Source organism: Corapipo altera, unplaced genomic scaffold (genome assembly GCF_003945725.1).
Source record: "Corapipo altera isolate COAL_440 unplaced genomic scaffold, ASM394572v1 74, whole genome shotgun sequence".
NCBI classification, from domain to species: domain Eukaryota; kingdom Metazoa; phylum Chordata; class Aves; order Passeriformes; family Pipridae; genus Corapipo; species Corapipo altera.
In genome coordinates, this window is record NW_020884934.1 from 3436608 (window position 1) to 3449039 (window position 12432).

Below are 12432 nucleotides of genomic sequence, written 5' to 3' on the forward strand. Positions count from 1 at the left end.
GAAATCAGGTCAGGAAGGGTCTGATTGCACCCTGGAAATGTGGAAGTATCTTGGACCCAGGAGACAAAGTGACAATGGTATTTCCCAAACACGTGGATTTATGCATTTGCATATCCTTGGACCAGCCATAAATCCACACTTCTCCAGTGGGAAAGGCAACACTCCCTTTTAAACAACAGCCTTAGTTGAGGGTCAGCTTATTAAATTTTGTTTATCTTAACTAAGCTGCATGTGATTGGAGTTAAAATTATCCCATGACTTTGATCAGCCCTGAACCATTCCCTGGCTGCCAGTAAGTTCTCAGTCCCCGTGGATCTCCCTGGTATCACTATGTCCCAGAGTGAGCTGCACCTTCCTCAGCAGTCCCATCACAGGTCTACTCTCATGGTCTACTCCATGACCTCTTACTTTTCCCATGAAAGCTCAGTCTGAGGATTTTAAGTCCCATCCCCAGCGCTTCAACCCTTGGCTGCTGAGCCTTGCAGGAAGGAGCAGGCGTTTTTCATCCTTTACAGTAAACAAAGCCTTAACCTAGGCCCTTAAATCTGTCTAGATTTTGAAATAATTGCAAGCAGCCTCCTAACTTGTATGAAGTTTGATTTAAGCCTTAATTTAATGGTTTATCTGGAGAGCAGGAAGTAAGCTGGCACTGCCAATTAGGAGCCATCTGTTTTCTCCTAATCTTTTGCAGGCTCCAGCCCAGTAAACAAGATCCACCACAGCTGGGCCATCCCTTGTGCCAGTCAGAAACAACCCACCAGAGCTGCCTCTGGGGACCATGTCTCAGGGTCTTCATAGATCAGTGACTCCTTCCAGCCCTGGGAATAGTGGTGAGTGTGATAAGCTGTGAGTGGGATGCTCCAGAGAGAGGGTCAAGGACCAGTGTGGATCAGCGCTGGAGAGGAGGGAGATGCTTCCTCAACAGAGGTGGTTGCTTTGAGCAGGACCCTGCACCCTGATGGCCCCTGGAGGAAGACTCTTAGATGGATGGGACAACCCTGAAGGAGGGGTGGGCAGATTCCTCGTGCAGAAGCAGCTGTTCCACACAGCAGACTGCGGAGAAGATGCCAAGGAGCATCTTTCAGCCTGGAAAGGTGATTGTGGTTGGGAGAGCAGCAGGGCTGCCAAAGACTAACCCATTTCCCCTGCCCAGAACAAGACACCAGGGACAGCCACGTGTCCTTCCCTGCTCCCATTCCCTGTGTGCACCAACCTCCAGCTGAGGATGGATACTGGCTCTGCTCCCAGGCCAGCTGGCCCGTGCCCTTGGTGCACCACCACAGTCAAGCAGTTCTGGCAGCTCTGAAGTGAATAACAACCCTTTGACATAACCACATCAGGCTTGTTCATCCCTAACATCTTCCCCATGTAGCAGATTTCTTTAAAAAAGCCTCTATTCTAAGCCCATAAAAGCTATTTCTGGGGTGCTGAGAGGTATCTGCCTTCCCTGGGGTAGGGACCCTGTGGAGATGACATCTCCCTCAGCTCCCACGGCATCAGAGAGGTCCCTGGGGAAGGTGACTCAGGAAATACCTTTGAAAAGTCAAAGACTGGGGGCTTTCCTCACCCCCCACTTCCACACAGTAGTTTCAGAGCAGCCCTTTCTTTGGTTCTCAGGAGGTTTCATCACAACCTTGATGAAGCTTGTTGGGGTTTTATATGCTAGCCATTAAACAACAATAAAGCAGCAATTAGAGAAGGATCATTTACCAGATGTTATCACCTCCCTTGCCAGCATTTGCTCTGCAAAACCTTCTGGCTGCAGCATTTTGCTCCAATGCCACCCCTGCTGCCCTCCCCTGCCCTGCTGGCACAGGTCTCTCTGGTGGCACAGCAAAGCCCATCCTGCTTGGATGCACAACCTGAAGAGCAGCAGAAGGAAAAGAGCCAAGCCCAGATTCCTGAAGCTTTGGAGGGCTTTTTCCTTGGGGGTTGTTCATGACTTTGATTCATGGAGATGCTCCTGCTGGAAATCTCTCTTTCCTGGCTCTGCTGAGTCACAACACTGCTTTCCATGGCATTCCCGCCTTGCAAGCACCTTCCCCACCCAGCTGGAAGCCCTCTGGCCACAACAATGACTCCCCCACCTCATTTTGGCCAAGGGTGACAATGATGAAAGGTCCAGGAGAGCAGTCAGGGTTCTCCAGCCCTTTGCCTGACACTGCACTCCTCCATCCCTCAAAAATGGGATTCCTTGTTGTAATTTGCGCTGAAGGACAAAGACGGTGGCCAGGGAGAGTGAGGGAAGGTCAGGGAAAGACTTGGAGGAGGCTTGGACATGTCACCAGGGGTGGGGAGAGGCAAAGTTCTCCAAGCAGGAGCAGTCCTGCTACTCACATCTCACAAAGCAGCCCAAGTTCCCCACAGCTCTGGTTGGTGCTGGCTGCTGCAAGCACAGCTCCATGAGACCTGCCCATGTGGGGGCACAGGGAGGCTCATCCACCCCACACCCGCCCACAGTTCTGCTGCAACTCTTTGGGTTGGTTGGGGTTGGGAGGGACCTTAAATTCATCCAGTTCCGTGGGCAGGGAACTGACCACTAGACCAGGTTGCTTAGCCTCCCCTGCAAACTGGCCTTGCATCCCCAGACCCACCCTGTTTCACCTCTGAACCCCATCTCTTCCTCACAGCTCCGCCAAGGACAGTGTCCAAGGCCACAGCATCACCATCAGGTGAGGACAATGCCTGGGTTGGATTCATGGGCTGCTCTGCCAGGACACGTTTTCATCACCTTTATTTGAACAGCTTACCCTCTGGGTAAACCTCAGAGGCGACTCTGTCCTTGCTGGGCTTTAGTTTGTGAATCTCCTAAGGCATGTTTTAAGCCAGCAGATCGCTGTGGTCCATAAAAGAAAATAGGATTCATTTTCCCACCCCTCTTTTTGCTGCAGTTTCAGTCAGTGGTGCCAAGCCACAGCCCTTGATGCTTTACAGCCCTCACTAATGCACTGGTGCTTCCCAGAGCAAACTATTTATGACTCTGCCACCAAAAGGAAGGTGGAAGGTCCCCATAGCAAGTTATTTATAGACTTGCTGGTCCCTGGCCTCGGCTTTTCCCCCTGGAGCATCCCTCCTGCAGTCAGGAGGCAGTTTTATATGTTGCCATTAGCTCTGTTGTCACTCCTTGCTCAGAAATCATCATCAGTGTAGGGGTTTTTTTCTCAGTTTTTCAGGAATTCAGGAAGAATTCACCATAAAGCTCACCTGCAGAGCCCAGGCTCACCCCAGGGGAGCTGCTGGATGCTGCACACACCATCCCACCAAAGCCAAGGTAGTCCCAAATACCATGAAAATCCTGTTGCCCGTGGGAAGTGGGAGACAAAGGCTGAGCTGTAATTTCAGGCTTCTGGAGATTATGGGACACTCTTCCATTGGGTTCTCCTTGTCTCCAAGGAGGCCAGAGAGCAGGGCTGTCACTGGTGAGGGTCACCCCCAGTCACCTCCTGCAAGGAGTAGTCTCAGCATGGCCACAGTTGCTCTTTTTGACCCCTTTAGACTCAGGACATGATTTATATCACCTGAATAATGCAAAACCAGATTCTACCTCAGTGTTTCAGCAGCTGGAAGACAGAAATTCCCTGAGGGGGCAGGGTGCACAGACCTCCCCAGCTCACTGCACCCCAGTGTGGGACTGGCCACCAGTTTGCTGGGTAAGAGAAGCCTCCAGAGCTTTTTGCAGGGACCTACCCCAAGCACTGCTGGCCCTGCTGTGTCCCCCAGTGCAGATCCAGGCAGGACACATCCCCATCCCTGCTGGGGTTTGCAGGGAAGTGTTTTTGCAGGACTGTAGCACTCCAGTGACACCAAATCTGAGTGGCCACCACTGAGCACCCCCAGGGAAGCCTAGTTGGATCCGTGCACCACCTTCATCCTCACCTAAACCCCAGCAGACACAGAACAGGCAGGGACAGAGGAGGGTGAGGTCACAGGAACCCCTGTGCCCCCCCATTTTGTCCTACATGGCCCCAGGCAAGGAGATCCCCACCATCATCATCATCATTGCACGGCCTCGTGGGGGCAGGAACCTCCTCCCTGCCACCACCCACCCTGCAAGGATGGAGAGGGACACCCAAGCTTCTCAAGCCCAGGAGCAGGCTGCTCTGAGTGGGTGCCCCCATAGCAGTGTCCCCAGCTGGCAGCCCTGATCCCAAAGATGCCCATCCTGGGAAGGAGCTTTGAGTTCAGCTCTGCCATCAGGACTTCAGGGTTCCTGGGAGCTGCAGCCCTGAGCTTCCATTAAATATTCTCCAGGTGCTGTGAGTGATCACAGGTGAGGTGTAATCTGTCCTATCTCCATTATTAATTGTCAGCTCCAATGGGAGTGATTGTGACCCTCCCCCAGTTCAAAGTTGAGGAAATGTGTATCTTTTTATTTGCTTGGTGTCGTAGCAAAAGCTCAACTGGCTGCCAATGGAAAACATCCAGGGAAACACATGTTGGAACCATGGAGGGAGTGGCAGCCCATCAGCTGCTTCACTCCCTTGGCTTCCACTTGACTTGAGAATTTGGGATGCTCAAGCAGCTTTGCATCAGCCATGGCCTGGGAATAAAGCTCCACTACCATCCTGCTCATCTTCTTCAGCAGCCCATGTCACTGACACATGGTTTCCAAGCCACTCATTAAAGTCTGCAAGTGGATTTGTCACCCTGAAAAGCAGAGAAATATTATTATTATTAATAATAATAATAACAACCACAACAACAACCACAACCGCCACAACAGCTGATTTCCAGTGAAATACAGAAAGAGAAGCAGGTCTGAAGGGCTCTGGGGAGTTGGGGTTTCTGCAACCATGAGGGAGACAATACAATGAAGGAGCAATTTGGAGCCCTTTGCCTAATTACCCATCCTGCAGCAGCCAGAAGGTGTCAGGCAGATAATTAAACAGCACCACTGTTATCAGCTGGTTTAGCCACACCAGGGAATCAGTGATGGACAGAGGTGGGTGTCCACTCCACTCCAGTAATCCTATTTATTATACTTTTTGAATGTATGTTCATGGCCTATATATTCACCTATATACAGACTGGTCCTGATTGTAGGGATGGGTGGGAGGTAAAATGCACATGAAATTTTATGGGGGACATTCTTCCCCTCCTCTTTTAGCAGCTCAAATGCACAAATCACAGAACCATGGAATGGTCTGTGTTGGAAGTGACCTTGAAGCTCATCCAGTGCCACCCCCTGCCACGGGCAGGGACACCTTCCACTAGCCCAGGTTGCTCCAAGCCCCATCCAACCTGGCCTTGGACAATTCCAGGGATGGGGCAGCCACAGCTTCTCTGGGCAACCTGTGCCAGGGCCTGCCCACCCTCCTGGGGAAGGATTCCTTCCATGGGATACACAGCCTGCCCACTTCCAGAGCCCCTCCCAAGAGCATGACCAGACCGTGACACTCTGGCTTTGCAGGGAGCTGACCCTGTGCTGGGCTGGCCCAGCTCCCGGATCCCATCCCAGCGTGAGGCTCCTGTGAAAGCTGGGCAGATGAAGAGCTCATCCCTTTCCTCTCTCCTGAAGCAGAGCCACTCCTGAGCTGTTTGCAGCCAGCTGATGTATTGGTGCCCAGCTTTGGCAGAGCAAGGCTGTGGGAGGAGAAGGGCTCTGAGCCAACAGCCCCGTTTTCCAGGCCCCATTCTCTTCACCAGGAGGTTACTGGACACTGGGATGGATCATTTACAGCTGGTAACAAGAGGGTTTGCTTTTATTTGGGGATGTGAGGACCCTTTTGAAGCAGCACAGGACCCCCGTGATGAGCAAACAGACCGAATGCCTGTGATCAGCCTCCTGTAACCTCTCTAGCACAGGAGTCCCCTCCCCAAATGATCCCATGTCACATCCAAAAATTCATTTCATCTCCTTTTCTCTCTGCACCTCGGGTGGGTGTTCGTGATTCCCTTGGGACCAGCTGTGAGCAAGATCCCCATGGTGATGGGGACAATTTCCTCCCCCAAGTTGGGAATGGGGCCACCTTGAGTCACAGGGCAGTGACTTTTCAGGACCATATCCAGCTGGTACAGCTCACTACTTCTTGCTACACCCAAAGGGGATAAACCCTCCCAAATCAGGAGCACTCCCAAGCTTTCTGGGAGTGGAGAGTGTCACAGAGAGGACTGTGACTCCTTGGGAGGGTCGGCCCGTGCAGGCTGAGGAGCATCACAGGCAAAAATGCTGATGTAAGCAAACCCATTGTGGCATGGGGAGGGAGACTGTGCCCTCTGGACTATTTCTGGCTTGTTTTTCCCAACTATGGAGCCACTGATCTATGATATTGTCAGTGCTGTGACTAAGGGCTCTGCAGTTGGAGTCACATCGAGCTGGAGTTGGAGAGAGGGATGTGAGTGGCTCTCGGGGGACCGGTAATGGGAGAGAGCCCTTCACCTCCTGTTTACACTTTAATGCCCAGCCAGGTCATTCATTATTTATTGCTAATGTATTTATAGAGCATTACCAGCACGCAGGAGCTCTGCAGACAGCTGGGGGAAAGGTGCTCTCTCCTTTGGATATTGTGGGATTAACAGGGCGGTTAAACACAACAAGGGCTCTGCTGACCCACTGCCTTTGTACCCTGGAGGGGCCACCTTTCCTCTCCTGAATCTTGTGTCTTTCCCATGAGTGGTTTTTTTTTCCTTGTGGGCTGGTGTAGCATTTTCTCCATGCATCTGTCGGGCCCTGGACACACAAAGCCTGGTTGTGGGCCCCTGAGGCACCTGCTCCCTCATACCCACTCATCTGCACCCTTGTGCTGGCCATCACAGTTCAGCACCGTGGGGTTCCACTTCTTTGGGGTGAAAAATCACCCTGATGACTCCAGGTCAGCCAGTGAGGTCCTAATTCACTGCCTTCCCTTGCCTCCTCCTCTCCTTCCCCTTCAGGAACCAGCTCCAGCTTTGACCACGAGAATCAGTCCCACTGGACCTGCCCACCCACAGCTGCATCACATGTCTGTTCTGTTTAAATGCAAATCTTTGATACCATCTTAAAATATGCACCAATTAACTCAGCTGTGTCCAGTTCCACCTGGATCTCTGGATGCCAATGAATCCATTAGCAGCCCTGTCCAACCTTGCCTTGCAGACTTCCAGGGATGGGGCAGATATCAGTTATCATCCGGGAGGGCGAAGGGACCCAAGCAGTCTTGGAAGCAGAGGGACACAACCCTGCAATGCTCAGGGGTGCTGCAGGATTTCTGGCTTGTGGGACAGGTCAGGGAATGGGGACCAGGGCTAGGAGGGGAGCAGGACAGCCATAGATCCTTCCTGGGCTGGAGAGAGGCTGACACAACACCAAATCCTGCCTGAGAGGGATGTGGACTGAGACAATCCCCCAAAATCCCCCTGGGATGGAGGTGGACTGATACAACCCCAAATCCTCCCTGGGATGGAGCAGGACTCAGACAACCCCCCGAATCCTGCCTAGGCTGGAGGGGGACTGATGAAATCCCCCAAATCCTCCCTGGGACAGAAGGGGACTGAGGTAATCCCCCAAATCCTCCCTGGAATAGAAAGACACCGTGACAGCCCCCATCTCCTCCCCAGAGCTGGGTGGGGACACACCGCACCATCCTCCTAACTCCCACCTTGCTGGGTGCCGGACAGCTCCCAAATCCTTCCCAGGCTTGATGGGGACCGGGACAGCTCCTAAATCCTCTCCGGGCTTCATGGGGACCGGGACAGCTCCTAATCCTCCCCGGGCTTGATGGGGGCCGCGACATCCCCTAACCCCTCCCCGGGCTGGAAGGGGACAGAGCCAGCTCCCCCCGCAGCGGCGGGGTCTAGGCGGGGACCGGTGCCGAGCCGAGCTCAGCCGAGCCCGGCTCAGCTCCCCCCGACGGCCGCTGCCCGCGGCTCTCCTCCGCCCAGCCCGCAGCGCCGGGCAGCCCCAACCCGTCCCCTTCCTCCTTCTCCTCCTCCTCCTTCTCCTCCTCCTCCCCCTCCACCCCCCCCAGCCCGATTTGGGCAGCGGCGCGCCCAGCGCTGCCGGCAGAGCCGCCGTGTGCGGGCGCCGCGCCGGAGGCAGCTCAGCCCCGGAGGGGGGGCTGCGGCGAGGCAGGAGAGACCCCCGCACGCCCCTCCGTCCCCCCGCATCCCCCCCCATCGCGCCCCGGCCCCCCCGCCCTGCCCTGCATGCCCGCGCAGGCAGCATGGCCCGCAGGCAGGCGCGGGCAGCGGGCGGCGGGCGCTGGCTCCCCTGGCTGGGGCTCGCCCTGCTGCCGCTGGCCGTGCCCCCCGCCGCCGCCCCCGGGGGCTGCCCCTCCGCCTGCTACTGCGTGGCCACCCCGGAGCTGGTCACATGCCGCTACGAGCGGCTGGAGGAGCCCCCGAGGGAGCTGCCGGCCGCCGTCCACAACCTCAGCATCGCCGGCAGCAACCTGAGCATCCTGCCCCGCGCCGCCTTCGCCGCCCGCCCGCTGCGCGACCTCCGCCTGCTCCGCCTGCGCCACGACAACATCCACACCATCGAGGACATGGCCCTGCAGGGCCTGCCCGCCCTTCGCACCCTCGACCTGAGCCACAACCCGCTGCTCTCGGTGGCCGCGGGGGCCTTCGCCGGGGTCCCGCTGCTGCGCACGCTGCAGCTCAACCAGGCTCTGCTGGCGGCCCCGCTCGAGGAGCAGCTCGCCCTGGCCATGCAAAACCTCACCCTGCGGCGCCTGGAGCTGGCGGGCAACGCTCTGCAGGCTCTGCCGGCCTCCCTTCTTCCCCCTGGGCTTGAGGAGCTGGACCTGCGGAACAACTCCCTGCAGCGGCTGGCGGCCGCCGAGCTCCGCAGCCTGGAGGCGCCGGAGCTGCGGGGGCTGCGGCTCAACCTGGGGGCCAACCCGCTGAGCTGCGACTGTGCCCTGCGGCCCTTCCTGGCCTGGCTGCGCTCCGCGGGCTCCCGGGTGCTCGACGCGCGCAGCCTGCGCTGCGCGGGTCCCCCTGCCCGGCGCGGGGCCGTGCTGCTCCGCCTGCGGCCCGAGGAGCTCGTGTGCGCGGCCAGCGAGGGCGGCGAGCCCGGCCAGCTGGAGACGGCCTCCTACGTCTTCTTCGGCATCGTCCTGGCGCTCATCGGCATCGTCTTCCTCATGGTGCTCTACCTGAACCGCCGCGGCATCAAGCGCTGGCTCCACAACCTGCGCGAGGCTTGTCGCGACCAGATGGAGGGGTACCACTACCGCTACGAGCAGGACGCCGACCCCCGCTGTGCCAGCGCCGTGGGCACCCCCGGCCTCTGACGGCGCCCTCGGCATGACCCGCCGTGCCCCTCGACGCCTCTCCGCTCCCAACATCCACACCTCGCACCAGCCCCGTCCATCCCCTTGCCATGGCACCGCCGAAAATTAGTCTCCGAAGACGAGCCGGGAGCAGGTGCTGGGGGGCAGCCGAGCGGGGTGACCCTGGAGGGCTCTCCCTGCCCGTGCCCTCACCTTAGCGCTGAATCCCACAGGGGACCAGGCTGGATCCATCCCCCCTTACCAGTGCCCGCGGGCAGGGGAAGCACACCGGGATGGGCCCCGCGGGGTGCTGGCAGGCAAGGCCTCGGTGCTCCACGGAGGATTAGGAGCCTCTTCCCACACCTGCTCTCCAGCGGCGGGTTTTCCTCGGCGGCCCGCGGGATTCCAGGCTGCGGGCGGGAATCGGCACTGCGCGCGCGAGTGTTTGCTTGGCGCATCCAGGCGATACCCGAAACTGTCCTCCTGGATATTCCTGGAGCCTGGACTTGACTTTGACCATGTACAGCTCTCTTTCCTATTAGATTTCTATTTGACAGATGCAAAGTTCAACTCGATTTCTTTTTTTTTTCTTTCGCTTCAAAGAGGGAAACACACCGTCCAGCCGCCCCCCGCCCCTGAGAAGCGACATGCTTTGCCGAGCCCGTTTATCCATTTAGTTTTGTTTCATGACATTTTCAGCTCGTTCCAGGCACAAAACGATGCAGCTGCGTAGGAAACGCCTCCGTTTGCTGCGTGCATGTTCCCCGGGGCACTTTTCTGACTCTGAAATCTATCGTAGACTCGGCTGTCTCGGCACTTTGCTATTTAAAACGAGTGAAGCAGAAGCTCCCGTCCTAATTCCCCTGCCCGTTGTTTGCTTTAGTGCCTGTTACTATATCCTAGAGCAAATATATTGAAAGCTGCACCCACTCCATCGTCTATTTTCTGTAGAGCTCCTTGGAATGATTTCTGAATATCCCCGAAGTTATTGTGGCTGGTTTGCCAGAGGAAAGCAGCTCTGGGCTTCTCCATGGTTTCTCTGGTGCTTAGAAACTTCTTTTCCTGGGCTGGTTTGGTGGCTAGGGATTGCAGAGAGGTTCTGTGGGGCTTGTGCACAGGTCTCAGGCTCTGCCTGTCTTAATCCTTCCCTGGGGCTCAGGAAAATTGTCCAGGAAATAGTTTTCTAAAGCAGTTTTTCTCTCCCGGGTGGTTTGGCACCTAATCCATGAGACACTGGAGTGCTGAGCATCTACAGATGCAGGGCTGTGACTCCCAGTGCTTCCCAAAAGGAAGCTTTTGCAATGTGGCATCTTAAAATGCTGAATTCCAGTGCTGGGATGAAAACTGGAGCGTTGCGTTTGGATCCATTTGCATTTGCCTTTCTCCATAGGGGGAGGGTGATACAGGCAAGCCGTGCTGGGACCAGCACCAGTGTTTGCCAGGTGTTTTGGGATCCTCAGGAGCAGCTAGTGTTCGGTGTGCTGGGTTAATAAGGGAAAGTTTTGTGAGAGGTGTGTTCTCTAAGATTGTGTGTGGACTCAGTTGCCGGGTGGAAAGCTCTGCTGGAGGAAAATACAGTTATTTCCATCCCAGGTGTGCCCAGAGGCCCCCAGAAGGATGTTTTTGGTGCAAGATCCTTTGCATTTTGTCCCTTTTCTTTTTCCCTTTTTGCAGTTTTCCCATCTGAACTTCCTCCCCTTGAAATCCCAGTATCAACATGGTCAAGCTGGGAAAGGGGAGCTGGAATAGAGCCTGGATTCTGGTAGGGATATAGCACTGGGCACCAAAATAATTTTCCTGAATGTTTTGGACTAGTCCTGCTGAGCAGGGAGCTGGTTCCTGATGAACCCTGACAGCACCCCAGCTCAGATCATCTGAGAAACTTGTTGCATTTTGGGGATCTTTTCCCGAGGTTTCCTCCCCACTGTAGGAGCCTGTGGGCTCTGGTCCCACTTTGCCACCTCATGCAATGAGGGAGGGGGAAGAAATCTCAGCCTGCCCCTCACCTTCATCCACTTCCCTGCTCCCTCCTTTCACTTCCCACCCCTGTGCAGCCAAAATGCAGCCCCTGAGAGAAGAAAGGGCTGTGGGGTGGATTTGCACATGTGGCAGAGCATGGCCCAGGCTGTGACTCCACAGGCACAGCAGGTCATGGGGATGGAGCTGGGAAACCCTGGTAAGATTTAACATCTTGCTAGGACAAGTCTGGAGAGCACTGCAGGCAGAGGGGCGGTTGTTGGATCAAGGAACACCAGAGCCTGGGATAGATAACAGGAAAGAAATCACCTCCAGGATATAGGAAAAGTGGCCAAACACATCCTGGCCTCAAAGTCCCTTGACTAACGGGGTGGGCTGGTGTATGCAGCTTGTTGCTCCAGCTTTTCCTGAGGCTGGAAGTGGCTTTCAGGGCCAGGGGATGATTTTGGCACCGAGCAGCAGGAGGTTGGGAACATCCTCTCCAGCTACAGTGAGTGCAGTGAGACCCTGTGTGTGTGCACTGACCCCCTCCAGGGAGGCAAAGCCCTAGGGTGTGGGTGGATAACCAGCTGTAGGAGCATAATTCCTGTGGCTTGTTAACATCAACATTACTCTGTGCAGCACATACCCCATGCATGACAAACCAGCAGGATTAGGGAACCTCGGGATTAGCGAATTGTCACCGAGCTGAGACTCAAAATGTGCTTTTTGGGTTCCCAGAGACAGCCCTGTGTTTGGAGAAGCCCAGCTGTTTGCATGCAGTCCCTTTCCACAAAGGGGAATGTGGACCTCCCAGTGTCTCAAGCCCATGGCCGCTGCCCGAGTGGAAAGTTACCCCAACAGCTCCTGAAGTCAGATGAATTTCAGAATATGAACAGCATCTGTGATAGGAATCAAGCAAAGGATGCTCAGAGCCCCCTGCAGTGTCTCATCACTGAAAAAGAGGAGGGAAAAAAAAAAAGCCAAAAAATGCCTATTTATATGCCCTCCAAATGAGATGCCACCAGCACTTTGCAGCCCAGAGTGGGCTTTCAGATCTGCTTTTCCTTCCTTATTTTCCAAAGAGCTTGGAGGTTCTCCTGGGCTGATCCAGCCAAGAGGCAGGCAAGGAGGTGGATGTGGATGGAGCCAGAGCTGTGTCAGGATCCCCTCCCTGCCCTGCCTCCACCCACCTGCCCCCTCCCCCCCCACCCTTGGGGGGTTCAGGTGCTCTGAGTATCCCAGGTGTGTTCCAAGTTGCTCCATGGTGCCAGAGCTGAGG

General features: G+C 55.7%; 1 protein-coding gene across 1 annotated transcript; it reads left to right on the top strand.

The window, feature by feature from the left end:
• Positions 1–8060: 8060 nt before the first annotated feature.
• TPBGL (trophoblast glycoprotein like) lies at positions 8061–10123 on the top strand. The gene has a single exon (XM_027660103.1). It carries the CDS (start codon positions 8142–8144, stop codon positions 9213–9215), a length of 1074 nt encoding a protein of 357 aa, XP_027515904.1. The 5' UTR covers positions 8061–8141; the 3' UTR covers positions 9216–10123.
• The last annotated feature ends 2309 nt before the right edge of the window (positions 10124–12432 follow it).